Raw genomic sequence first — 27,699 nt, forward strand, 5'->3', positions numbered from 1 at the left:
ACATATGCATGTTCAGTCAAGCTTGCAGTGGGCAGTATCTGAACACACAACTAGGGATGGCACATGCGGAGCGCTCGCCTTCACCCACAGAACTGGAGCTATGGGGACTGGGCGTGATCTAGCGGGGTCCACGAGCCCCTCTCTCCGCCCCTGCCGAGCTGGGCACAACAGCTTTGCGGGCCACTACCCTCGGCGTTAGGGTGAAGTGTGGGGGACCAGGTTCACGACTTAAAACTGCCAAGCTCAGGATCCTGCCTCAGAGGCCAAGGGGACCTCAGAGGGCACCTTCTTCGGCACATGCCCATGGACCAAAAGGACTGTACTGATGGAACCCCAGCAGTTTTGAGTTCACAGCCCGTGCACGCCGTCACGGATCAGTCTACTTCCCGCTAAGTCCGCGCTCACGCGCCAAGGTCTATAACTGGATACGCGAGGCCCGGGAAAAGCTTAGTCCCGCCCCCTCGCCGCGAGAAGGCGCCTGCGCACTTGGTTAGACTAGGTCTTTTCTCGCGCCGTAGCTTCTGCTCGAGTAGAGCGTATGCGCACGCGCTAACTGCGCCGGCTGGGAAGAAGTCACGCGGCAGCCGGAAAGCGTGGCAGCCGCAGCTAGACCCAAAGCACGATTCACCGCCCCCGGGGCTGGAGAGAAAACAATTACGTAGTTTCCGTTTCCACCAACTCTTCCGCTTCCGGTCCTCGAGGACGTTTTGCCGGCAGGGTCTTCGGCCCTAGCCCTGGTGTGGGAGGCGGCAGCAGTCATGGCGATGTTTGAGCAGATGAGAGCGAACGTGGGCAAGTTGCTCAAGGGGATCGACAGGTCTGAGCCCGGTCGGAGGGAGCGTTTCTGGCCAGCGTGGAGGAGAGGGTCAGCAAGAGGTGGTCAGCATCCTGGGCTTGCCCAGGGGTGGGATTTTTCAGTCAGTCTGGAGCAGTTGTTTAAGAAAACAGCATTGTATAGGCCTAAAGGCGAGAGGTGGCCTTGCCTGCCGCTCAGTCCGCTTTAATTGCCTTAAGGCCGCCCTCTCTGCTTAACTTATTCTCTCTCAGCCCCTCTGTTTTCTCTCTGCTCCTCAGTCTCAATGAGCCTCTCAGTGCCTCTTTGTGGCTCCCCTTCCCCCCCTCATTTCATTCATCGAACACATGTTTACTGAAATCTACACTGTGAATTCTGGGCAATGGTGCGGACCAGAGATAACCAAAGACAGCCACTGGCCATGCTTTCATGGAGTTTCTAGTTCAGATACACCGGACGGTAGACAGTGATAGCCAGGAGTGGTCAAGGTGGTGATGGGGGAAACACAGGTAGATTGGTGGGGGCTAGGATGGGGAAAACTAGGCAGGAGAGAATGGGCTGCACCAGAGTGGGGTTTGGGGATGGGAGAAAGGGGTGGATATCAAAGATGTCCAGGAGGGCAGATGTACAGGCTGCAAGGGCTGGTTGGCTGAGAGATTGAGAAGGCATTTTTCAGAAAAGACCCAGGGCTCTGATGGGGTTTAGAGCTGGGGCTTAGGTCAGGGATATGGATAAGTTTCATCAGAGATTATAGAGCTGATTCAATATTTGAGTAGAGCAAGTGGCCAGTGAAGAGTGACAGAGGGAAGAGAAGGAGGAGCAGGCTACAGTCGCCCCCACTTCTACCCCATGGGAGTGACTGGCCTCAGCTCTTGTCTCTGCTCACTCATCTTGTTTCTCCTCTAGGTACAACCCTGAGAACCTGGCCACCCTGGAGCGCTATGTGGAGACACAGGCCAAGGAAAATGCCTATGATCTGGAAGCCAACCTGGCTGTCCTGAAACTGTGAGTATCTGCCTCCATTCCCACCCCATTCCCATAGTCAGCAGCCTGCCACTCCCAGCACTGGGTGGGGTGGGAGTGAGGGGTAACCTCCAGGATGTGACTTCTCTTTTTTTTAAAAAATTGGAATCTAGTTGATTTACAATGTTATATTAGTTTTAGATGTACAACATAGTGTTTGGGTATTTTTATAGGTTATACTCTGTTTAGAGTTCTTATATAATGGGGGTCATAGCCCCTGTGCTGTTCATTGTGGCTTTGTATCTTACTTATTTCATATATATTTTGTACCCCTTAATCCCCTTCCATTATCTCGCCTCTCCCCCACCCCATTCCCATCTATAACCACTAGTTTGGTCTCTGTTTCTGTTTTGTTGCTTTCATTTTATTCTTTAGATTCTACATATAAGTGAAAACATGTGGTATTTGCCTTTCCCTGTCTGATTTAACTTCACTAAGCGTAATATTCTCCAGGTCCATCCATGTTGTTGAAAGGGCAAATTTTCATTCTTCTTCCTTTTTTTTTTTAAATGGCTGAATAATATTCCATTGTGTGTATGTGTGTCTATGTACCACATCTTCTTTATCCGTTCGTTTGTCAGTGGACACTTAGGTTGCTTCCAGATCTTGGCTACTGAAAATAATGCTGCTGAGAACACTGGGGTGCATGTATCACTTCAAATTAGTGTTTGTTTTCTTTATTTATATTTATATACACACACATACCCAGGAGTGGAATTGCTGGATCATGTGGTAGTTCTAGATTTGATTTTACAGGGAACCTCCCTACTGTTTTCCACGGCGGCTGTGCCAATTGACATGACACTGTCAAGCGTTCTCTCCTCCACATCCTTGCCGGTGTTTTGTTATTTGTTGTCTTCTTGTTGATAGCCATTTTGTCAGGTGTGTGATTCTGATTTGCATTTTCCTGATGTTTAGTGATGTTAAGCATCTTCTCAAGTGCCTGTTGGCGATCTCTGTCTTCTTTTAAAAAAAAAGCATCTATTCAGAAGTTTCTGACAGGGTTTTGGGGGATTTTTGCTATTGAATTGTATGACCTCTTTATCTGTTTTGGATAGAATGTGCAAGACTAGGGAGCCAGGAAGTAAGGGCAGGAGGAGGGATGGTTTTTGAAAACTTAGTTACAGGGGCTGCACTCCAGCAGTTAAGATTCCAGCCTTCCACTGCAGGGGACACGAGTTAGATCCCTGGCTGGGGAACTAAGCTCCCACATGCCTTGCTGTGCAACCGAAAAGTAAAAAAATAAATAAAAATCATAAGAAAGCGCACATACAGGCTGCTGCAGAAAGCAAGTATATGGTTTAACGTGGAGTTGTAAATGAACACCTATGTAATCAGCAGCCCAAGTGCAAAATGGGTGTTGCTAGCACCCCTGTCCTTTGCCCCATGTGTTTTGTGCCAACCACGCTGACCTGATGACCCTGGTGACCACTCCTGTGTTCTTGTGGCCTGGCTTTGTGTGAATTTACCACACGCTTGCAGGCGCATGTACACACATACACATCCTGATTCGCTTAGCGCAGGTTTGCCTGCTTTGAACAGAACATAAGAGTAGCCGCACGACTGGAGCTCTTCTGCGTCTGGCAGCGTGCACTCAGCCCTGGGTTTGTGAGCTCCACGCTTCTCCTGTGTGGCCGCAGTTGGTTGTCATTGCTGTGTAGTGTTCCATGTGGAGCCAGGTCCTAATTATCCGTTACCCTGTCGGTGGATATTTGGTTTCTTCTTTCTAGATGCTTTATGGACACACTGTTATTGTTCCTTGTTTTAGTCACTAAGTCATGTCCAACTCTTTTTCAACCCCGTGAGCTGTAGCCTGCCAGGCTCCTCTTGTCCATGGGATTCTCTGGGCGAGAATACTGGAGTGGGTTGCCATTTCCTTCTCCAGGGGATCTTCCCGATCCAGGGACTGAACCTGTGTCTCCTGCATTGGCGGGCAGGTTCTTTAGCACCGAGCCGCCAGGGAAGCCCAGCTACCAACTTTGTAATGTTTAGAGCTTTCATGACCTCGATTTTGCCGTCTGTAAGATGGAGACAGTGTGTGTGCTGGTGAGGTCGTTTAGTGTGTTAGTGGTGATAACCACTGCTTAGTGAGCACCCCCATGTGGTACCTCCTCTGCTATAACTCTTGTGCTAACTCACTTTGATGCTATGTTTTGTTAGTGAGGTAGATACAGTTGGGTTTTTTATTTTTTATTTTTTTGTGGCTGCGCCACACTGGCATGCAGACTCTTAGTTTCCTGAACCCCCTGCAGTGGAAGCACAGAGTCTTAACCATTGGGCCACCAGGGAGGTCCCGAAACAGTGGTTTAGTCTCACCTCTTGCAAGAGAGGAAACTGATGCACAGAGCACTTATTATCTTTTAGAATCTTACTTCATTGTTTATATCTTTGGCTGTGCTGGGTCATCGATGCTGTGCGAGCACTTTCTCTGGTTGTGGGGGGCTAGTCCCTAGCTGAGCTGCACAGGCCTCTCACTGCTGTGGCTTCTCTTGTTGGGGAGTACAGGCTCTAGGGCACATGGGCTTCAGTAGTTGTGGCGCACAGGCTTAGCTGCCCTGTGACATGTGGGATCTTTCCAGACCAGGGAAGTCTACTTATTTTAAATGCTCCATGCCGGGGCTTCCCTGGTGGTCCTGTGGTTAAGAGTCCGCCTTGCAGTGCAGGGGGACACAGGTTCGATCCCAGGTACAGAGAGAGCCCACATACCCCAGGGCAGCTAAGCCTGTGAGCCACATCTCCTGAGCCTGAGAGCTTTGGAGCCTGTGCTCTGCGACAGGAGAAGCCTGTCCTTGGGGTTCTCCAGGCAAGAACCCTGGAGTGGGTTGCCATGCCCTGCTCCAGGGGATCTTCCTAACCCAGGGATTGAACTGTGTTGCAGGCGGATTCTTTACCCTCTGAGCCACCAGGGAAGCCCAACAAGAGAAGCCAGCCCACTGCAACTAGGTAGTAGCCCCTACTTTCTGTAGCTAGCAAAAGTCCACGCACAGCCACAGAGACCCAGCACAGCCACAAATAAACTGTTTTTTAAATAAGTAGTCCAGGGCCACTCAGCAGTGAAGTTTAAATTCAGGCAGTTGGCTCCGGAGGCTTGACCACTGCTATTTATGCACTCAATGGTGAATCACTTAACGCTGTCTGCCTTGTGGAGTGGTTGTGAAGATTAACTGTCTCCGTCTACAGAACAGGAAAGTAGGCGTCAGGGAGCTTAAGGTCCCAGCCAGACAGTGGGGTGGTTGGTATCAGAGCGCAGACGTGCCCAGCTCCCAGACTCCGGGCGGAAGCAGCGAGCAGCCTTCCTGGCACCTGGTGAGGCCCAGGGACGTGGAGATGGCACTGCTTCTGCATCTCTGTTTCTCTTCTCAGGTACCAGTTCAACCCGGCCTTCTTCCAGACCACGGTCACCGCCCAGATCCTGCTGAAGGCCCTCACCAACCTGCCCCACACCGACTTCACGCTCTGCAAGTGCATGATCGACCAGGCCCACGTATCCTTCCCGCTTCTGGGCTGGGACTGGGGGAAGAGGGGGAGCAGGGGAGACGGATTCACAGGGCCGTGGTCTTGAGTTCGGACACAGACACCAATTGCTGCTCTAGTCTTGGCTCCAGGCTGGCCGCGGCTGGGACAGTATCATCAAGGAGCTCACAGTCTAGCAGGGGAGACCCGTCCTCTCTGGAGTAGTCAGGACTTGGGGTGTGAGGGGCCAGAGGAGGCACCTGAACTTGGCTGGAAGCCAGGAAATCTTCCTGGAGGAGGGAACAGATGAAAGATGAGGAATTAGGTGATTCGTAGGGAATGGTGATCCAGGCAGAGGGGAGCATGTGTAGGGAAAGAAGAAGAAAAGAGCTCGGTGCTGTGTTAGAGTCAGTAGAGGACGTTCGGCTTAGCCACAGAGTTGGTCAGACTCAGAAAGAGCACTGGGGAGCTGAAGAAGGCATTAAGGCTGCAGAGTGATAGGGGGAGAAACATGCTTTAGAAAGATTCCCGTGAGGCTTGCTAGCCGAGGAAAGACCACCAGGCCAAAGGTCGGAGCCACGAAGAGCTGGCTTGTCAGCTTCCCTTCATTGTACATATCCCCAGGGACTGGCCAGTGTCTGTCTGGTACAGCGCTGGTCTCCAGTGAAGAGATGTTGAGTGAGATACCACTGAACTGGCCTACCCATTGGCGGCTGGGCCGAAAAATGTCTTCCTCAATGAACCTGCTCTTCCAGGTGTGTCCACGGGGACACCCGCCTTCTGACTGACAGTCCACCTCCCCCAGAGGTCTGTTCTGGTGGCTTAAAAACTGCATACGATCCACTGTTCAAAGTTCAGCAGAGTATACCACGAGAAAACCAAGGCTTCCTCCCTCCCCACCCCGGCCCACGGCCACCCGCTCCCCTCCCTGAAGGCCACAGTTGCTTACAGCCCTCTGCCTTTGCACAGATAGCCTACAGATACAGAAGTGCAGGTGTGCGTGTGTGTATACACCCGTTCCTCCCTACCAGTGATGGGCTGTTACACGCGTCTTTCTGCATCTTGCTCTTTTCATCTTGCTAGAGGTGTGTCTCATCACGTTTTCCATGTCAGTTCTGTAAGGCGTGACTCGATCTCAGTGTGTGAGGCGGCCCCTGTTGAGTTGTCCCCATCTCTGGATCCTTAGGTTCTTGCTCATTTTTGCCGTGACAGACACGCTGTGGTGAGCAGGAGGTGGGCGGGGCGGTTGTGGGCGGGGCAGTCTTGGGCGCAGCAGCTGCCTCCTCTGTCTGGAAGGCCTTTTGCCCTTAACGCCTCCCCCCAGCAAGAAGAACGGCCCATCAGGCAGATTTTGTACCTCGGAGACCTGCTGGAGACCTGCCACTTCCAGGCCTTCTGGGTAACTTTGCTGGGGCCCCTGGGTAGGGTGATGACTGGGACGTGCAGAAAAAGCTGCTGGAAGTCAAGACCACGCACAGTCATTGGTGTCCTCCACGGCAGTGGGCCCTGTCTTCAGAACTCTGCGTGTGGGATGGCATGGAATGGTCATCCCCACCTGGAGCCAGGACACCCCGGTCCTCTCCTCTGCTGACAAAGCTCAGGCTTTCTCTCTCACACACACACAGGCACCTGTTCTTCCAGCAGAAGTCCTCTGTCCTCTAAATACTCTACCCCCAGGGGACTTCCTTGGTGTCCTGTGTTTAAGATTCTGTGCTTTCACTGCAGTGGAACCCGAACCAGGCACGGGTTCAAACCCTGGTTGGGGAACTAAGATCCTGCATGCAATGGGACATGGCCAAATAATAACAGTTGAATAAAGAATAAATACTGTTCCCCCTTTCTTGTCCTAACTGGACCTGGTGTCCCAAGTGGGAGTCCACATGGCCTAGCTCTCACCTCCACTCCCAGACCCAGCGCCTCCTCCCACAGCCCCCCAGCCCTGAAGCTCCTGTCTTATCATACCCTACCCCACTCTGTTGATATTGCCCCACCCCACTCCATGACTGCTCATTTTCGTGAAGAATGTAACTCACAGCCACTCTTTATTCCTAGATGCTTGAAAGGGCAGGTCTGTGATCCTTCCATCACCCTGACTTCTCAGTTTCCAGATTTCTTGTTCTCCCTGGGTCCTGAGCCCCTCACTCCCTCCCCTCACATCCAGGATGAGACCAGTTCTCAGCACACTGAATCCCTAAGAAGTTTAAAAAAAAGGAATAAATATGATACTAATACTTGAATTGTGCCTTCATGAAATCTGATGTCATTGGTCTGGGTGCGGTCTTGGCTTAGGGATTTTAAGCAATTATCTCTGGTGATTTTGCTCCCCAGCTAAGTCCAGGAGTTACTGACCTGTACTTGTCTTCATCAGCAATTGCCTCCTCTGCCCGTGAAGGTTAAACATTTCCACCCTCTGACCACTTCCTCCTCGCCCCTCGCTTCCCAGCTCCCCCCCATGAGGCCTCTGACCCGACATTCTTGGACCTGATCGGCAGCTCCAGTCCTCTGTTCTGCTTCCTCCTTCACAAATCATGCTCTCCTCTCCTGGGGCTGCGGGAGGCTGGAGAGGAGCTGTCAGTGCCCACCCACAGCTGGTCCTTGCTTCCCTCCCCGTGTTCCTGGATGGCTCTCCGCAACTCCTCACCACCGCCTTTCTCCTCACCTCAGCCTACTACCTGGCTTCTCATTTCACAGGAAAATAGAAGTGGCCAAAGCAGAACTTCCCACCCCTGACCCAACATCTCCTGGCAGCTGACCAAGCCCTGTTCTGCTCTAGTGAGTGACCTGTCCCTCCTCCTCCAGTGCCCTGACCCCCTGCCCTCTCGCCCACTCAGTGGCGTCACACCAGCCATTCTCCCCACTCTGCAAACTTGACCTTCCCACACTGTTTCCATCCCCATGCAACACGTCCATGCTGCAGTGGGTTCTAACATAAAGAATTCCCCCTGCACCTCCACACTCCCCACCAGCTCTGCCACCACCCCCTCCCTCTGCTCCCCTTCCAGCCTTGCTCCTGGCTGGGACCCCAGCTGTCCCAGTCTGCCCGGGGCTTTCCCGGTTTTATAGCACAAAATCTCACATCCCAGGCGAATCAGGGCAGGTTGCCTGTGTTCAGCCTTGTCTTATCCCTCTGCTCACATGAACCCATGCCATTCAGGCTTTTGTGGCCAGCCCTCTGACGCCTGACTCCGGCACAGGCCACCGAAGCACTCTTGTTGAGACCCACAGTGACGCCCCCATTGCTAGATCCCGTGGGAAGTTCTCAGGCCCCAGCTCACCTGCCCAGCCAGTGTCTCTTGGCTTCCAGGCCAGCTGCTTTCCCACCTTCCTCCTGCCGAGCTGGCCGCTCCCTCTCGTTGTCCTAGTGGGTTCCTTGGCTCCCTCCGTGATGCTGGGGGAGCCCTTGCTGGGAGGGTGACATTTTAGCAGAGGCCTCAAGGAGGTGGGATTGCTAGCCATGGGGGAAGCGAGTTCCAGACCCCGAAACAGCCAGCTGAGACGAGGTGGGTGGATGTCTGACAGGTCTAAGGGGCAGTGAACGGCCCCTGTGGTTGGAGTGAGGGGTAAGTGGGAGGAGGTGACAGGTAGTTCCCAGGGGGCTGTGGGGTGGTGCTCATGGGCCGTGGTAGGGCTGTTGCCCTTTTCTCTGAATTAGGTGAGATCCGAGAAGAGGTGGTTGAGTGCAGGTACCTCATCTATCTTCTCTCTTGTCATTTCATGGGAAAAAAGAAGCGGCCAAAGCTGAATTTCCTGCCCCTGGCCAGTGCTGAGGCCTTGAGGTAGCTGAGTGTCTGGCATGTCTGAGGGGCAGTGAGAAGCCCCCTGTGGTTGGAGTGAGGGGGTGAGTTGGAGGAGGTGATGGGCAGATCCAGAGGAGCCTGCCAGGTGCAAACCCCACCCTGTGATTTTGGGCAAATCTCTTAGCTGCTCTGAGCCTTGGTTTCCCCATCTCTAAAATGGGAGAAAAACCAGCATTGTAACATCATAAGGTTGCATACAGAGGAAGGGCTGGCGTGTGGGGTGAATGCCAGAGTGTTCACTTCTCTTATTTTATTATTGGGGTTAATCTTGGCATTATTTATAACTTTTTTCCTTGGCCACATGGCTTGTGAGATCTTAGTTCCCTGACCAGGGATTGAATCCAGGCCCTTGGCGATGAAAGTGCCAAGTCCTAACCACTGGACCGCCGAGGGGTCCCCTTGACGTTACTGATATTGATGTTACTGATATTAATGTTATTGTGGACATCGTCTTTCCCCACACAGCAAGCCCTGGATGAAAACATGGACCTCCTGGAAGGCATAACCGGCTTTGAAGACTCTGTCCGAAAATGTAAGTTCCTCTCTGAACTTGGGCTCCCTGAGGGGAGGGAGTGGCAGCAGGTTCTGAGAGTGGCCCTTCGTCTTTCGCCCTAATTTCTGCAGTTATCTGCCATGTCGTGGGCATCACGTATCAACACATCGATCGCTGGCTGCTGGCTGAGATGCTCGGGGATCTGACAGGTAAGGCCTTCTCTGGGTCCCTAGTGCCCATCTAGGAGGTCAGGGTGAGCAGGGCAGTGGGCCTCAGCCAGTTCCTCAAATGGGCTCACTCCTGCCTTACCAGGTCGTTATTAAAGGCCCAGTCCAGAGAGGAAATAAGGAATTAGTATAACACCTCCCTTTCTTTTTCAGAGATCCTACAGCATTCATTCATTATTCTGCATAAATTAGTTAAATGCCCACTCTGCACTGTTCAAGGCCCTGGGGGCACAGCGGTGAACAGCACAGAATGGCTTAGATTCCTTCTCATGGAGGTAGCGAAACAGATGACGAATGAAGCTGTTCATGTCTAGTGGGATTCATGCATGACAGCCGCTAGAGAGGGCCGTGAGGGTGGGGAGTGAGGGAGCAGGAGGCACGAGGAGGTGGAGGCGCGGCATCTGGAGTGAGGCGGGCAGCCTGAGGGCAGAGTGAATGTGAGGATGCTACGCTCAGAGAGCAGTCAGGGAGCCCTTGGGTGAGCCAGGGGGCGGCGTCAGGGCAGAGAGGTGGTGGGGGGAAGGGTTTCAGGCACTGAAGGGCCTCCTGCCTGAGGACTTCGTCCTTTATCCTGAGTGAGATGGGGCCACTGGAGGGTCTGAGCAGAGGAGGACATGATTAGATTTATATTTCTAAAGATCCCTCTAAAAAGAAAAAAAAGTACGTTTTTGCTCATTTTGCAAAAAGAAATACAGGAAGGGAAAAATTTTAAAACAAGGAAAATGGTTACTTCTTGGGAGCTGAGGGCGAAAACAGGGAGGAGAGTTGGGGGGTGGGGGTGAGATTTCTCTGAGCTCCTTTTGGATAGTTTTGCCTTTTAAGCCAGGTGGGACATTGTTTCAGTGGAAGCTAACTTTTTTTGGACACTTTGTGTCGGGCACTATACTAAGTGCTTTACATTGGGTCGATACTTTATGTGTTTAAAAGTGAAATTAAATCAGAAAGGGATGAAACAGCCCTTAAAGAATTATTTCAAGTTATAGAACACTTCTCTGGCCAGAAAATAACCTTTTTTTTTGGTGTTGTTCACTCGCTAAGTCCTGTCTGGCTGTTTGAGACCCCATGGACTGCAGCATGCCAGGCTCCCCTGTTCTTCACTGTCTCCTGGAATTTGCTCAAACTCACGTCCACTGAATCAGTGATGCTAGCTAACCATCTCATCCTCAGCTGCCCCTTTCTAAAGGCAAGAAAGAGCTGCAAAGAAATTCTTAAACATGGTGCCATAAGCTTACTGTTCTTGGTAATGATGAAATCATCATTTCGAAGCCATTTCAATGTAGATGGGGGAAAAGCAGAGAAGTAAGCTATCTGCTGTTTTTAGGAGCTGAGCTTTTACCCTGGGAGACACGAGAGGTTTAGAAAATGACAGACTCAGAAGCCCTGTAGTGGGAAGGATGAGAAAGCGAAAAGGCTCCCCCTGGCGGCTGTTTGGAGAATGAACCGTAGGAGCCCCAGGCCTGCAGCCTGAGACCAGATCTGCCTAAGGCAGGCAAGGAGGGCACCCTGAGCGCGCTCCCCACCCCAGTACTGTGGGATCCGTGTGCAAAGCCCCTGCGCTGCTGTGTCCCCTGCAGACAGCCAGCTAAAGGTGTGGATGAGCAAGTACGGCTGGAGCGCCGACGAGTCGGGCCAGATCTTCATCTGCAGCCAGGAGGAGAGCATTAAGCCCAAGAACATCGTGGAGAAGATCGACTTTGACAGTGAGTAGTGGCCCGAGCCTCAGACTGTGGGGCTGAGGAGGGGCCTTCTAAGAGCAGGGCTGGGTCCCCAAGGACTCAGGTAGATAAGTTCTGACTCAGGGCCAAGAAATGTGCATCTGCCAGATTCCCCTGATCTCTTCTGTCCCAGGCAGGCCACCTTCCCTGGGGAGAAAGGGCCGAGGGTCCTGGTGTCCTTCCCTGGAATTCTGGGCACCGGATCCTGCCGTGAAGCGCTCAGTAAGACTTCCCAGGGCCTGGAGGGACCCGGCAGGGTGTCCTCACACCCTCACTGGCCCAGGGCCTCAGCCCTGGCATCCGTTAAAATGCAGCAGAACGCCTACCAGGAGGTGCAGGCTCTGCGGCCAGGGCAGCTGGGTGGGATCCGGGTTCTTTATTCATCTGTGTAACTTCGGGCAAGTGATCTTACATCTCTGTGCCTCCAGTTTCTCATCTAGAAAGTGGGGGGGGGGCGGGGTCACAGCCCAAGAATTATGACTGACTCCATATAGTTCTTTACACTTTTTATTATTAAAGTCATTGGTCCTCGGGTCAGCCCCATAAGGCGGGTGCCAGTACTGTAAGTAACTGAACAATACTGCAGTACCCACCCCCTGGAGGTATGAGTGTGAAGTGAGACACTGCATGTGCAACGCTTAGCAGAGAACCAGTCCTGCCGCTCACTAAACGTTACCCTCGTCACCATCACATTAACTAACAGACTCCACTGGCTGCTCAGCTAGAGCGAACCTGCTGTCTCACCTTCCCACTGCGCAGGCGTCCTGGAGTAAGCGAGAACTGGCGGGGCAGGGACGGGCTGCCTCCTTTAGGCCCTCAGTCTCCTCCTCGCTCTCTTAAGTGTGGTTCTGATGTGTTAAAGATAAGGACTGGTACACTGTGGCCTCTGAGTACAAAATGACTACATTGCTCTTTAATTGAGGAACAAGATTGAGCAGGCAGTCATCTCCACACCTGGGGGCTGCAGACCTTCAGTCTAAATGAGATGCGCCCACCGAGTTGGGGTTCTATGTGAGAACTCCTTGGAGCAAAGGATTCTGCGGATGAGATGCAAGTCCAGCTCTCAGAGCATCTCGCAAATTGTTGCTTAGTCGCTTCAGTCGTGTCCTGACTTTTGTGACCCCGTGGACTGTAGCCTGCCAGGCTCTTCTGTCGTGGGATTTCCCAGACAAGAATATTGGTGTGGGTTGCCATTTCCCTTTCCAGGGGATCTACTCTACCCTGGGATCGACCCTTTGTCTCTTGTATTGGCAGATGGTGGATTCTTTACCACTGATCCACCAGGGAAGCCCACCTCGCAAATAGTACCATAGTAAATGTTATCAGGATGGTGATGAAGATAGCAAATCATACTTTTAAAATCCAGGCATTGGGACTTCCCCTGGTGGTCCAGTGGTTAAGCCTGCCTTCCCATGCAGGGGTTCGTGGGTTTGATCCCTGATCGAGGAGCTAAGATCCCGCAGGCCAAAAAACCAAAAAGCAGAAAAGAAAAGAGAAGCAATATTATAATAAAATTCAATAAAGACTTTAAAAAAAGAAATAAACAGGCATTGTTCTAAGCCTGTTGTTTAAGTCTATAAGGCCCCTAAACAGTTGTGGACGCTGCAGTTGGTGGTTGGAGGTTCATCTTGTGTCTTTCCCATGTTGACCCTGGCCTTCCCTTTTCTTCTCAACAGGTGTGTCCAGCATCATGGCCTCCTCCCAGTAACTTTGCAGTCATTTAATAAAGATGTGTTGACTTCTTAGCCTGTTGTCTCCCCTTCGACTTCCTGCCTCTGCCCCTCCCTGACCAGCGTCAGGGTCTCGCATCACTGGGTGCTGGGGCCACCTCTGTTCTGTCTGCCCACCCCTACCCCTCAACCCAGCAGCTGAGCTTCTGTCTCCCCGGATCTGCTCCTCTGCCCAGACCCAGCGGCTGACCTCCACCACCCCCTTCCTGACCCGTCAGATCACAGGTGGAGGGCCCGCAGCCATGAGTCAGCACGGAGGGTATGAATGGGTTGTGGGTGAGTCAGCAAGGTGTGAGTAAGAGCTAGTAGCCCAGCCCTGCACCTGGGGCTAGCCTGGGCTCTCCTGTCCTCCTGAAAACTTATTCGAACAGGTGCGGCCCCTGGGTTCCTGGAGAGGGAGGGGCAGCACCTTTACCCTTGGGCCTCATAAGCAGCCCTAGGGCAGTGGCCGGAAGAGTGAGTGGGGGAGGATTCTGGTTGCTTGCTCAATCTGTGAAAGTATTAGTCGCTCAGTCCTGTCCTTATGCGACCCCATGGACTGTAGCCCACCAGGCTCCTCTGTCCATGGAATTCTCCAGGCAAGAGTTACTAGAGTGGGCTGCCATTTCCTTCTCCAGGGGATCTTCCCCACCCAGGGATTGAACCTGGGTCTCCTGCTTCGCAGGCACATTCTTTACCATCTGAACTACCAGGGAATCCCTTGTCAGAATCATAAGGATTCCATGGGCTCTGGCCAGTGACGTTTACAGATCAAGACCTAGCCTGTTCTTGGCACTGAGCAAATCAGGGTTACTTCCTTTCAGAGTCAGGAGAGTCTGTTCCTCCGCCCCGCCCGCCCCACATTGGGAACTAGTCCCCAACATTCTTTTTGGTGAGACTTTAAGAAAGTTGGGATTTGCAGCCAGGCCATTCTCTCCCATCCTCAAGTCTTAGCCTTGGGTTGGTTATTCAAATTTGGTAAGGTATTCCACACATTCTGATGGAGTGACTGGTTGAGCTTTCACCTCTGAGCCTGTTGTCTGCAGGAAGGAGTAGGCACAACAGTGACTGCCTCTTAGGGAAATGAGAGGAAGTCAGATGCCGCAATAGATGCCTAGCCCGCCCTGAGGGAGTGCCTCACTCTCATGCCCTTGTGTGTGGACTCTGCTTACAGAAAGGGCAGCGCCAGAGCTGCCAGCCCTCCCTGCTGGCCGGCACTCACACCCATCATTCTCTAAGCCAGGGCAGGACAGGATACCCTTTACGCCGAGATCCAGACCTGAGCAGGAGCCAGGAACTAGGGCGTGCCGGAATCCAGGGACAAAGGGTGCTATTGCCGCTCAGGACTTGGGAGCCAGCTCTATGGGTGGGGGGAAGGAGGGGACACTGGATGCTGTCCCCCACTCATTTAGTTGTGTCCATCAGCAGAAGAGCACCCACTCTCGGTGGGCACGCTCCCACTCGCTGACTTGGCAAGTGCCCCCGTGTAGGATACAAGCTGGCACACCAGGTCACGGCCATTCCGCAGGGGGAGAGGAAACGACCTTTAAGTGTTTTGGAAGCCACGGCTTGTCCTGCTTTGACAACCTGCTTCTGTTCTAGGAGGATCACCCTTTGAGCAGCTAAGAGGCCTGGCTCTGCAGAAAGACAGTTTAGACGCCAGCCCGCCAGCCCAGTGGCTTTTGGGTGTGTTAGTAAGGAGAGTACCCCCTTCAGCCGCGGGGCTTAGATCATCAGCATATCACCTGTCGTCGTGACTTGGGCTGAGGTCTGCTGCTACAGCAGCTTCCACAGTCACCTCTAGCATCCCAGGACCTGCTCATGTCCCCACCCTGAGAGGTCACAGCCCTCTCTTTCTTTCATCTAAGGAGGGTTAATAACAGGATAGAGTATTATTTTTTTTAATTCAAAATGTACTGTCTAATATGTTGTTTCTTTTTGGCCATGTGGCTTGCAGAATTAAGACACTCGTGGACTCCCAGTCCCTGGCCTGGGACTGAATCTGGGGCCACAGCTGTGAAAGCGTCAAGTCCTAACCACTGGACTGCCGGGGAATTCCCAATAACGGGATATAGCATTTAATAAGTTCTGACTGAAGTCAGAAAAAAAGTCACAAGTTTTCCATCAAATGGTGATGTGGAAATGGTGAACCTAACCCCAAGGCCCCCTGGCCATACCCCTTCACGTAGGAATCGCCCCCTGCCAGCTGAAAGCCCCTGCCCACTGTCCCTCAACCCTCTGCAAACAGTAGCTGTTATTAGTTCACTCTCCATGGATGGTTTCTGGGAAGTGGCCTCAAAGCTGACAATTAAAGGGAGCCTTTCATTTAAACCTCACTGGCTGGGGACATCCTCTTCATCTCTGAGCCCTGGGTCTAGGGGTTTTCTCTGTGTCGACTGGGAGCAGGCAAGGAGGGGCAAAAGGTCCATTGTAGAAGAGGACTCTCCCTTCCCAGCAGGCCCAGCCTGAGAGTCCCGGGCTTGTTCTCCAGGTCAGGCAGGAAGAGGTGCCCAGCCCCAGCCCAGCCTCGGCCCAGCCCTGCTTTGGGAATGGTCAGCACTGCCGGGGTGTTTGGCAGGGTCATGGCTGTCCGTGGGAAAGTGGGCTGCCTCATCCTCTTGCTTCGCTTGTCCTTGGATCTCTTCCAGTGCCTTTGAGAGAAGATGAGTGAACCTGGTAGCTCCCGAACCTGGAGAAGTCATGTCTTCTCATCCCCATCCCCCAGCAGGTGACTGTGACACAGTCCTTTTGTCCTGTGTCAGACCCTGCCTTTAGTCAAACCCTTACCTTCTTGCTTTCCCTAACAACAATTTCCCTCATGGCCGTCCCTGAATTCAGTACAGTTCATACTGTTGCTCAGGTCCATAACTTAGGAACCATCTTTTTTTTTTTTAAGAATGTATTTATTATTTTTAGCTGTGCTGGGTCTTCATTGCTGCGTGTGGGCTTTCTCTAGTTACGGCGAGTGGGGGTACTCTCACGGTGCACAGGCTTCTCGCTGTGGTGGTTTCTCATGGAGCACAGGCTCTAGGGCTGACAGGCTTCAGGAGTTGCAGCTTGTGGGCTCTAGGGCACTGGCTCAGTAGTTCAGTGTACACGCTGAGGTGCCCCGTGGCATGTGGGATCTTCCCGTACTAGGAATGGAACCTGTGTCCCCGGCATTGCAAGGCAGATTCTTACCCACTGGACTGCCTGGGAAGCCCTAGGAGCCATCTTGAGTCTGGATTTTTTTTTTCTTTTTCACCTCTGCCTCCCACCCCCAACAAATTCATGACTCTAAAGTCGTAGAGGCTCCACTTTCTCATATCCCCCCACTGCCCTTCCTCCGCAGCGCTCTCCTCCTCTACCCTCCATCTTCCTGTCCAGTTTCATCAGGACCACTGCAGCAGCCTCCTCATGGGCCCCCTGAGCACACTCCACCTTCTACAGTCTATTCCCCTGGTGAGGCTGGAGGACCCAGTAGACAGTTAAATCAGACCCCAGCCCTGCTTACCGTTTTCCTTAACTTCCCATTGTATTTAGAATAAAATTCACTATATGGCCCCATTGCACTTAAAATCAAAACTTCTTTTCAGGCAAATAATAATAATCAAATCATTATATGTCAATTGTATATCAATAAAAAAGACTCAAATTCCTCACCATGGTTTTAAGTCTATTCATTCATCTGGGGTTTATTAAGCTTCTACCTTAGATGTGAGTTCAATCCCTGGGTCAGGAAGTTCCCTTGGAGAAGGAAACGGCAACCCACTCCAATACTCTTGCCTAGGAAATCCTATGGACAGAGGGTCACAAGAGTCTGACCCGACTTAGCAACTAAACAGCAAACAATCTTGTGCCAGACACTGTTTCAGAGAGTAGGAATATGACCAAACAAAGATTCCTACCATCGTGGGCTGACATGCTTGAGAACGAAACTAAATAAAGCAGTCATATTAGTATATTAGTGGTGATCAGTATTCTGGGAAAAATAAAGCTGGGAAGGTGTAGATGCTATTTATAAAAAAGTGGTTGGGGGAGGTCTCACTGAGGAGGTGCTATTTCCTCTAATTTTCAGGAGAGGAGTCTATGAGCCTTGGGGATCCAGTATCTAGGGAGAGTGTTCCAGGCAGTGGTAACAAGGTATCACTATGTTCAAAGGCTTTGAGACTGGAGCATACCTAGTATGCTGGAGGAACAGTTAGGAGGCCTAATGGCAGAAAGGGAAGAGGAACTAAAAAGCCTCATGATGAAGGTGAAAGAGGAGAGTAAAAAAGCTGGCTTAAAACAACATTCAAAAAATTAAGGTCATGGCCTCTGGTCCCATCACTTCATGGCAAATAGATGGGGGAAAAATGTAAACAGTGGCAGGTTTTATTTTCTTGGGCTCCCATATCACTGTGGACAGTGACTGCAGCCATGAAGTTAAAAGACCCTTGCTCCTTGGAAAGAAAGCTATGACAAACCTAGGCAGCGTATGAAAAAGCAGAGACATCGCTTTGCCGACAAAGGTCTATGTAGTCAAAGCTGTGGTTTTTCCAGTAGTCATGTGTGGATATGAGAGTTGGACCATAAAGAAGGCTGAGCGCTGAAGAATTGATGCTTTTGAACTGTGGTGCTGGAGAAGACTCTCACTGAGAGTTCCTTTGACAGCAAGGAGATCAAATCAGTCAATCCTCAAGGAAATCAATCCCGAATACTAACTGGAAGGACTGATGCTGAAGTTGAAGCTCCAATACTTTGGCCACCTGATGAGGAGAGTCAACTCATTGGAAAAGACCCAGATGCTGGGAAAGATTGAGGGCAGAAGGAGAAGGGAGTGACAGAGGATGAGATGGTTGGATGGTATCACGGACTCAATGGAGATGAGTTTGAGCAAACTCCGAGAGATAGTGAAGGACAGGGAATCCTGGTGTGATACAGTCCATAGGGTTGCAAAGAGTTGGACACAACTGTGGTGAAAGTTCAGAAAGGAGGGGAGAGTGGGAGGTGAGCTGGGAGAGACATGAGGACCAGCATGATCAGGATGTGGAAGAAAGACTTTGTGGGTTTGATTGAAACCCCAGGAGTCTCAGTGGTTTCAAAAGCTGGGCCAGAAAAAAAAACAACAAACAAACGGCTGGGCCAGGGCAAGGAACGCCCCAGCAGCCTTTCCTCCTTTCCTTGACTTTGACGTGTGGCACCAAGGGAAGGTTCTGAGCAAGCGAGGGAGGGATTTGACCTGATTCAGGTGTTCGCAGGCTCCTTCTGGTTTCTTGTGAGAAAGAGAGTTGGGTGGTGAGTGGAGGAACAGAGGGACGGTGAGGCTGCGGCAGAGGTCCAAGTGAAGACAGGCGAGGGTGGACAGGACCAGGGTGTGCCCATAGAGGAGGGAGAAGTGAGTGGATCCCATACATACTTTGAAGTTGGAACTGACAGAATTTCCTGAAGAACTGGATGTAGGGTGTGAGGAGAAAGAGGACACAGGGTGACTGAAAGCTCTGTTGCCTGCAAGCTGGGAGGATGGAGGTGCCATTCACTGGGACAGGGATGATCATGGGGTGACCAGGTTTGAGAGGGAGATCAGGGGCTCAGCTTTAGATATTTACACTCGAGACACCTCTTAATGTGACAGTATCATTTATCTGTATTTATTTGTTTATTTATTGCTGCGCCCCCCCCCCCCCCGCATTACCTACTTGAGAACTGATCACCCTTATGCTCAGAACCGTCAGCACCTGAGAACAGTGCCTGGCACACAGTAGGTGCTCAATAAGTGTCTATTGAATGAATGAAGATAGATAAGTCCACAAAACCTTCTATTGATAACTCTCGAATCAGCCAGTATCTATTCCAGTCTAACTCCCATGTCCATTTCGTGAATCCCGCCGGTGTTTGTTCAAATGTCCTCCTCCGCAAAGCCTATCCTGACTACTCTATTTACGTTTCAGCTTGATTTTTCTCCGTAACACGAATCCCCTTGGAATATATTAACATATATATTATGTACTGAAAATTATTTGTTTGTTGTCTCCCTTCACTAGAAGCTTCCGCGAGGGCAGGGAGTTTTATCTATTTCGTTTAAGTGGCAACGCACACAGCAGGCGCTTAATAAATATTTGTTGAATTTTCCTTGCTGAATGGGATACGTGCCACGCCTGAGCGGGTTTTCTTAGTCGGACGGCGAGACCCGCCTTACGAATCATCCGCGATCTGGCCCCGCCCACACGCAGAGGCCGGGCGCGCTCACGCGGGAACAGGGGGCGCGGCTCGTCCGCGAGCTGCAGGGCGGCGGGGAAGCGCGCTCTGCGCAGGCTCCGAACGCCCCGAGGCGGAGTCTCAGGGTCTTTTGGGTTAGGAGGCGCGCGCGCGGGAGGGCGGCGGCGGCGGCGGCGCGGTGCGCAGGCGCGGCGGGCAGTGCGCAGGCGCCGGCGGAGGGCGGGCTTGAAGCAGCTGAAGCGGCGGCGGCGGCGGCGGCAGCGGCTCGGGCAGAGGGGCGGGAGCAGAGGCTGGAGCGGACGGGCTCGGGAGAGGCGGCGGAATGGTGGACTACCACGCGGCGAACCAGTCGTACCAGTACGGCCCCAGCAGTGGGAGCAATGGCGCTGGCGGCGGGGGAAGCATGGGAGACTACATGGCCCAGGAGGACGACTGGGACCGGGACCTGCTGTTGGACCCGGCCTGGGAGAAGCAGCAGCGCAAGGTGCGTGGCCCTCGGGCCGGACGGGCTGGAGGCGGGGGGGTTCCGAGGGAGGCTGGGGGCCGGGAAGGGGCTCGGAGACCCTGAGACGGGATCGGAGGGTCCGTGGTGAGAAGGCGTCCTGAGAAGGAATCGGCGGGTCTGGGAAGGGGTTTGGAGTCCTGGAAGGGAGTTGCAGAAGTTGAGCGGGGACTTGGGAGTCTGAAAAAATAATTGGCGGCTGAATAGGGGGTATGGAATCTAAGACTAGGAATCAGGGAGCCCGAGGAAGGAATTGGAGCGTCTGGCCTGGGAATGAGGGGAAATCGGCGAGATGACTGGAGGAGACTCAAGAACGGAATTGGGTCTGAGGCGGGATGGAAGGGTCAGGATGGACTGGAGATGGTCAGAAGGAAAAGGGGGAGTCTGGAATGTGTGGGTCAGGGTAGAATTCGGCATCGGGGCAATCCGAAGAGGAGCTGGAGTATGGAGGGCGTAATTTGGATTACAGAATCCTCTGAAGAGGGTTGGAATTATGGGAGCCCCAGGGATGAAGCCCCTTTCATTCTAAAGGGGATGAAGATTCTGGAAGTGGGTCTGAAGGGACCCAGGGCTTGGTGGGTGAGGATGGGGAGGCTGCTAAGGAGGTCGGGACTCTGGCTCTGGTGGGAGAAGTCAGGAAGCTGTGAATAAGAGGTTTTGAAGGGGCGAGATATTATCAGGGGTGCCCTGCCCTACAGGGAAGAGAAGATTAGGAGATAGAAGAGTTATTGGTGACGCCAAGGCCTCCTTGATGAGAGGCCGAAGGGGGATAGAGAGAATTTGGAGCATTCTGAGGAGGGGTTCTGAAGAATTGATGGAACGTAGACAAAGCTCAGCAAAGGGTTGGCGTTGCCGGAGGCAAAGGTAGCCTGAACGAGGTGAGAAAGGCGGGAGAGAATGGTCGGAATGGCGGATGGTGGGAGGGAGGTGTGCGGAGTAATGAAAGTCTCACTAGAAAAGGAGTGTGTGATGGATAGACCTAGAGAGGAATCTGGGGGTGAGGGCTCCTGGAGGTGTCGTCCCAGGACTGGAGAGTGTGTTTATGTGTTGTGAAGGGAGAACAAGTTGTTTGGGGAGGAGGGGCTGAGAGTGTGCAGAAGAATTATCTTTTGGGGGTGGTGATGAAGAGCCCCTGCTAAAGCAGGGTCTGTTTTCAGGTGGCACGTTGGAGTGTGGAGGCAATTTGGGGGGACTCAGTGGGGAAAGGGAGATAAAAAGGAGTGGGAGGTGCAGAGAGGGTGGGGTGTGTGTCTTTGTGTATTTGTGTATGTGTATAGGTGTGTGTGTGCACAGAATCCAAGGTGGTAGAGAGCAGGGAGCTCCAAGCTGCTAGAAGAGAGGGTTTAGTGCGCAGGAAGAGCTAAAGAAAGGAAGGTGTTGAGGTGGGTGTGTGTCTTGGGAGGGGGCTGTTTCAAAGTGTGTGAAGAGGGTGGGAGGTACTTGCTTAATTAGAGACATGTTGTAGGTTCTTCAGACCTGAATTTTCTTCCCGGTTTCATTACCAGTTCCGTGGCCTTGGGCAAGACCCTTGATCTCAGTGTGGTCCTGTCATCTGTGGAATGAGGAGGGGTCGAGGGAGTCCCTTCTGTGATTCTAGGAGGGTGGATGTGTGTGGTGTTGGGAGAGTAGCAAGGGGTTTGAGTGTGGCTGGAAGCCTCTTGAGGGTGTGAGATGTTGCTTTGGGGCTTCCGTGCAGGCAGCCCAGGCTGGTGGGGAAAGGGTGAAAGGAACAGCTGTGCCAGGCAGCCTGGGGTGGGGCCTGGCTTAACCTTGGGGTAAATTACCAACCTCTGCTTGAATTTCCTCATCGGTAGTTGGGGGGGTGGGGGTGGTGGCGGCTCCGAGGTGATGTCCTTATCTGTTGCCCCACCTACCTCCGGGTGGGCAGGTTGAGATAGTCTGACATAAAAATTCTTTTTGAGGGGAGAGACCTAGCCTCCGGTCTCAACAGTAATTTACTGCCGGAGGCAATGCCGGGTTGAAAAAGGTTAAGAGTTGCTCAGAGACCTGGGAAGCTGGAAAGGGAACAAGGCGGGGTCCGTGGGGTTGGTTTTTTTTTTTTTTTTTTTTTTTTGAGAAAACCTGGGCTCCTTCTCCAGCTCCCGGTTCTGGGGGAGAATGAGCTTTGGAGTCTCTTGACTCAGGTGGTGGGGAGTAGGGACCTTCCCTCCCCCTCCCTTGCTGACGCCTACCCCTCCCACAGTGACTCCCTCTGCTCGCTTCCACTCCCTTCTGGGAGTCAAGGTATGTGCTCCACCGTGGTTATAGTCTCCCTTGCCCGCTGGGTGAGGCCAGGGCACCCTTCAGGCCGGAGCAGGAACCAGGACTCACTGGCATCCCCGGGCCTGGCTGCGGTTGTGTCATCACCCCCCCCAACCCCCATCCTATCCTCAGGGACCAGGCACGGGGAAGGAAAGGGTGGCTCACAGCCCCTCTTAGACCAGCTGTTTCAGATTCTCCAGACGGGCCAGATCCTAGCGTGTCCGACTTGATACAACTGTAGCAAATATTTACACGCAACTGTACTTTGGGGGGAATATCATTTCACTGCTGTGTGCCTACCTATTTCGGGGCAGGCATCTTCTCTGAAATGGGAGGAGTAATGGGAAGGAATATATAGACGAGTCTGCAGTTTTCTTCCTTCTAAGAGGACCCCCACCCCCACCCCTCCCCAGACTGGGTTTTCCTGCCTGGCAGTGCCACTTTGGCAAGTGACAGATTGCCCTTCTTGCCCCTCTAAGGCTGAGCCACGGACCACAGAGAGGGTGGTGGTCCTGTGAGTATGCTGTGTGTACTCTCACGCTCTAAAAAGCTGTGTCCAGGACAGCTGTAGCCGTCCTTAAAGCGTGTGGCAGTTGAATTCTTCTAGGAATTAAGCAAGGTTTAGCCCAAGTCAGAGGGTGCCTGTGGTTCCCAGTGGTTCTCATATCTACCTGAAGCCCTTCTGGGGACCCTTGTAACCAAGGCATTACCTGATAAGTAGGTTATGCAACAGCTCTGATCTGGAAAGGCTCTACATGTTTTCTCCAGGGGTGTGGGGGGAAGGACTGTTCTGGTCTTTGAGCAAATTCTTGAGCAATTATAGCTCTGGGCCAGAGCTCCCTCTCCCAGTTTCTGAAAGAGGCTTGAGTAGCCTTGCCACCCTTGCTCTGCTGGACAGGTGAGGGCACTTGATAGCCACTCCCGAAGTTCTCATCGCAGCAAGAGGAACTGCCTCCTTTGCTAAGCTGGCGTGGTCGTTGAAACATCACTGACTGCTCACAGGGCCTCAGTGTTTAGACCCTGACCTTTGGCTTGGGCTCTGTTGGATTTGAGTTAATTATTTGAACGTTCTGATGGTGTCTTGTTTTCCTCCAAGTAGGGTTGTTTTTCTTTCTTTTTTTTCCTTTTAGGCTGATGATAGAGACCTCAAAGTAGCCATCTGTTATTTTGTTCCATTACTCTTAATTGCTTGCCTCTTAGGAACTGGCTGAGACTAGCAGATCCTTAGCAGTTTTTAAAAATGGAATAAGTTACTTACTGAAAACCAAAACCAAAAAAAAAAAAAAAAAAAAAAACCCAGACTCAGTTGTCATCTAGAATTAAAGACGGTACCTATGTGAGGTGGAGAAGGAAATGGCAACCCACTCCAGTATTCTTGCCTGGAAAATTCCATGGACAGAGGAGCTTGTCAGGCTACAGTCCATGGGGTCGCAAAGAGCCGGACACGAGTAAACGACTAAAACACACGCACACACACCCCTATGTGAGAAGGGGGGCGGGTATTCTTTTTGCCTGCCTGGGAGAGGGGTAGGGAAAGGTACTCAGCTGCTAGCTTCTGTCCTCGGTTACTCCCCTCTGCCCCAGGTTTTAAGAACAGGGCTTTTCTCAGAAATAGACACACAGACAAAGGGAACTAATGTGTGGCTACCAAGGGGGTAAGAGGTGGGAGGAGTTGGGGGCTTGGGATTGGCACAACGCTATTGGTGCGATGTAGAAAACAGATAACTAATGGGAACTTGCTGCACAGCACAGGGTACTCTGCTTCTCGCACTGTGGTGACCTTGATGGGAAGGAAGTCCAAAAGGGAGTCGCTTTGCAAAATGATTCATTTTCCTGTACATTAGACACTACACAACATTGTAAAGCAGCTGTACTCCAGTGAAAATTAAAGAAAAGAGCAAGAAACAGGGCTTTCCTGCTGCCTGCCTAAGAGGTGAGGTGAGGGAGGCTGGCCGGAGTGCAGTGCCCCTTGTAGCCACTCACACCCATTCAGCTGAGGGTTGCGATCCAGTTGGTGCCGTGGAGTGGCGCCTACTGCTTCATCTAAGTCGTTTCATTCTCTGTGCTCCAGGGCATGGGCAGGAGTGCCCTCTGCCTTTTGAAACACCGTCCCTGAGACCAGCAAGGAGTCTCCTTTAGCAGTGGGGAGCTGACTCACTGTGCAGTTGGAACTGGTGCTAAATAGTTCCATTTAATGGCAGCTGACGGCCTGGCCTCGAGCAGGCTGCCTCATGGGAAAAGTTTGGTGAGAAGTATTGGAGGAAAACAACCCTGGAAATGAGGATGGGGTTTTAACATCCAGGTGCGGCTGGTGCTATCTTACCCCTGAGATGCAGTCCGGGAGGTCAGTGAAAATGTAGGTTTGCACCCCCAAAGGGCTTCCTCGATGGCACTGTTGGTAAAGAGTCCGCCTGCCAGCGCAGGAGATGCAAGGGACGCGGGTTTGATCGCTGGGTCCGGAAGATGCTCTGGAGTAGGAAGTGGCAACCCACTTCAGTTCTCTTGCCTAGAAATTTCCATGGACAGGGGAGTCTGGCTGGCTGTAGTCCATGGGGTCGCAGAGTCAGACACAACTGAGTGTACACGACAACCTCAACAGCAGCAGCCACACAAAGTGTCCTCTGAATCGGATGTCAGAGGAGCAGGGACAAGGCTGGATTCCCGGCTCAAGGCTCTGGGGTGGGGAGTTCTGCCATTTAAACATATACTCCAGTCACGGCTGAGTTTGGCCAGACAGCCCCCTTTTACAGAGTTAAGTGAGTGAGTAGTACAAGTTAGCTGGCAGCTCTGGTCTAGCAGATGACAGCAGAGAGAATGAAGCCAAAAAGGCATCGATTTGGGAAGACTCAAGGAATTTCTGAGACGGTTGAGATGAACACTTCTGGCTTTTGACATATTGATTTATAATGTGCCGGGAATTGTACAAGCCTTTGACCAGACTTAGGGTTGTTGTTTTTTTTTTTTATTTGAAAAAGGATTCCCTTTGATTTTGTGGAGGATAAGGAGAGGGAAAGGGCAAAGATAATTAAGGAACAGCTGTTCGCTGTCCTTGTCACTTGCTCATTCAAGTTTTCTGAATGGCTGAATTAATCAGCATGTTTGTCTCTTCTCTGGCATTCGGAATGTTCTAGATCAGTGGTTTTCCCAGCTTTATCCTTATTTCCTTCACTTAGTGATGTCCCTGTTTTCATCTGTCTGGTCACTTCCCTTCCGTCACTTTTATTTTATGTACTGTACAGAATAGCAAAAGCACTCCTGTTACTTTAAGTCTTCCCCCCTGCCCGCCACCCCCTTCTTTTTTCATGGAAATAGGAGGTGAGTGATAGCAAGTTGGTAATTCAGTGGCAGTGGTAACTGAAACACTGACCTACTAAAAGGTGGGCGGAAGCTTCCACTTGAATTGATACGAATCCTGTCATTCAGGAAGGTTTGAAAGACAGCTTTATGTCCCTGGTAGTTTGAGAACTCCAGATCAGTCTCCTTCAGGATGAAGTTCAACTTCCAAACATCAAAGCCTCAAGCGCAATTATAAGGAAACTTAGTTTTACAGTGTTGCCCGTCTAGACGCCAGAATTTGTTATAAAGTGTCTGCAAGTGGCACAAGTAACACTTGCTTTTCTTCAGGAAGGTTTATGAGTTACATTTTAGTTAGTAACCCAGGTATCAGGAAGTATAAGGTTCAGGGAGTCAAGCGAAAACAGAACTTTAAAAAGTCCAGCCTCTGTTTAAAGAGTGATCTTATTGGGAGGAAAAATTAACCGACTGGTTGGGAGGAGAAGGATCTGCCTCCAGCAGAAAAGGGAGAACTCTGCATACATCTAACCGGCAAACATGTCCTCGTATCAGAAGTTTTGTCCAAGTAGCAGTCTCTCTGGGCTTATAAAAACCCCAGAGACATTTGTCTTGGTGTTGTGCCTTTTTCTGTTGTGGTGTTCTTTCATGTCCTTCCCCCTCCCCTTTCCCTCGTAAACAGCAGATGCATTAACTTGGAATGTCCATGGAAAGTCTTTGAAAGCCGGTTGGTGTAACTTGGTTGCCGTCTCTTTAGTCTGAGCAGCAGTTACTCCAGAAGAGGCCAGTGGCCTTTTTTTCCTTAGATGTAATTTACTGAAGTAGCCTCTAAAAGCAAGTGAATTGAGCTTTACCTTGGGATTTGCTATTTGCCACCTGTTTCTGTACTGGCTCCTGCCTTCCTGGAATGGGATGAGCCCCAGCTTCCCCGAGAGTGAGGACCATCCTGTGCTTCCAAGAAGGCACAGTGGTTCTCCAGAGCCAGAGCAGCCCCCCTCATCCCTACATCATGCTTGGCTCCGTACTTCCTAAACTACAGTCATTTGTGATTTTTTCCATAGCCCGCTTTTGCTTTTATATACTTAATAATATTCTTCTAAGTCAATTTTGCCTTTTTAAACTTAAGTTTTAAAGGGGAAATTTATGTGAGTATTGCCAGTGGAAACGCCTGCTTCCCTGGCCATAAATAGAAGGAAACTGCAAAAATAAAACAGGCTGGAAAGAAAACAATGATGTGAAGTTCTAGCCTGCTGCAGGGTCTAGGCCTGAGGCCTGCTCCCTTTGTCAGGAGGAGATTGGCAAGTGTCCGGGAGGTGTTAGAGACCCAGAGAACCAACTGAGCAGAGACTTTCTCTTTGATGTGTTCAGGAGGTAGACAAGAGAATCAAAGGGAGTAACCATCTCGAAGTCATTCACGTTTCAGCGGAGAGCGTGGATAACTCTTAAAATCTCCCATGGTGTGCTTGCCATGCGTGGAAAAAACGTTATCTCACTTGACCCTGGAAACATTCCGAGAGTGGCAGGGCAGAGTGACTCACCCAGGAACATGCCACCCGTCCTGCCTGCCCGGCCTCCCACCGTACTACCCATGAACATGTCTCTCAGGACTGAGTGGCACTGGGTTTTTCTCTGCATTCAAATGTTACGGTTTCTTGATTTTTTTTTTTTTTTTTTAAGAAATCGGGGCCACATTCTAAATAAAAGAAGTGTGGGTTTATCCCTTGTTCCTCACATTGCTGTTTCTTTTTTAATTTTTATTTGTTTATTTTTGGCTGCACTGGGCCCTTGCTGCCGCGTGGACTCTTCTCTAGTTGCGGAAGCGAGGGCCACTCTCTAGCTGTGGCGCGCAGGCTTCTCGTCGCAGTGGCTTCTCTCGCTGCGGAGCGCGGGCTCGCGGGTGCACGGGCTTCAGTGGTCGCAGCTCCCGGGCTCTAGAGCACAAGCTCAATAGGTGGGGTGCATGCATAGGCTTAGTTACTCCGTGTCACGTTGGGTCTTCCTGCAGGCAGATTCTTTACCACAGAGCCACCAGGGAAGCCCTGCTTTCTCTTTTTAAGGCTCCAGCTTCCTTACACAAACACACTTGAAGTTTTTGGGCTGCTCTCTTAAGTGTGAACCACCCTGCTGCCCCATCTGCGTATTTGCATCCTCAATTCAGAAAGGAAAGCAGTGCCCTCCTGCCGCGTTAAGAAAGGCTGATTTCAATGTTCTGCTTCCAATGAAGAGAGCAGAACAGATTCTCTGTCTCCGAGTGGAA

General features: G+C 51.6%; 2 protein-coding genes across 6 annotated transcripts in view; both read left to right on the forward strand.

Annotated features, from left to right (window-relative positions):
* EIF3K (eukaryotic translation initiation factor 3 subunit K) lies at positions 571–13,246 on the forward strand. Of its 2 annotated transcripts, none has more exons than XM_005692376.3 (8): positions 571–817; positions 1,700–1,798; positions 5,180–5,300; positions 6,594–6,668; positions 9,532–9,598; positions 9,691–9,768; positions 11,361–11,486; positions 13,178–13,246. In XM_005692376.3, exons 1-8 carry the CDS (start codon positions 759–761, stop codon positions 13,207–13,209), a joined length of 657 nt encoding a protein of 218 aa, XP_005692433.1. In that variant the 5' UTR covers positions 571–758; the 3' UTR covers positions 13,210–13,246. The 2 variants fall into 2 exon arrangements, with proteins under 2 accessions (XP_005692433.1, XP_005692432.1); XM_005692375.3 differs by having other exon boundaries at positions 662–865.
* ACTN4 (actinin alpha 4) overlaps positions 19,610–27,699 on the forward strand; it is a 72,329-nt gene continuing 64,239 nt past the window's right edge. The window contains exon 1 of one of the 4 annotated variants that reach the window (XM_018062353.1): positions 19,610–19,871. In XM_018062353.1, the coding sequence (XP_017917842.1) occupies positions 19,710–19,871 (162 nt within the window). In that variant the 5' untranslated portion in view covers positions 19,610–19,709. The remainder of the gene's footprint in view (positions 19,872–27,699) is intronic. The other 3 variants (XM_018062354.1, XM_018062351.1, XM_018062352.1) reach the window with 3 other exon arrangements.

This window comes from Capra hircus, chromosome 18 (assembly GCF_001704415.2).
Source record: "Capra hircus breed San Clemente chromosome 18, ASM170441v1, whole genome shotgun sequence".
NCBI classification, from domain to species: domain Eukaryota; kingdom Metazoa; phylum Chordata; class Mammalia; order Artiodactyla; family Bovidae; genus Capra; species Capra hircus.

Bases quoted from the DNA above. Each gene is read 5' to 3' on its own strand.
- EIF3K (XM_005692375.3), top strand. From the start codon at position 759: ATGGCGATGTTTGAGCAGATGAGAGCGAACGTGGGCAAGTTGCTCAAG. The intron at 1,799-5,179 runs GTGAGTATCTGC...TTCTCTTCTCAG, and splicing joins AACCTGGCTGTCCTGAAACT to GTACCAGTTCAACCCGGCCT. The intron at 9,599-9,690 runs GTAAGTTCCTCT...TAATTTCTGCAG, and splicing joins TGAAGACTCTGTCCGAAAAT to TTATCTGCCATGTCGTGGGC.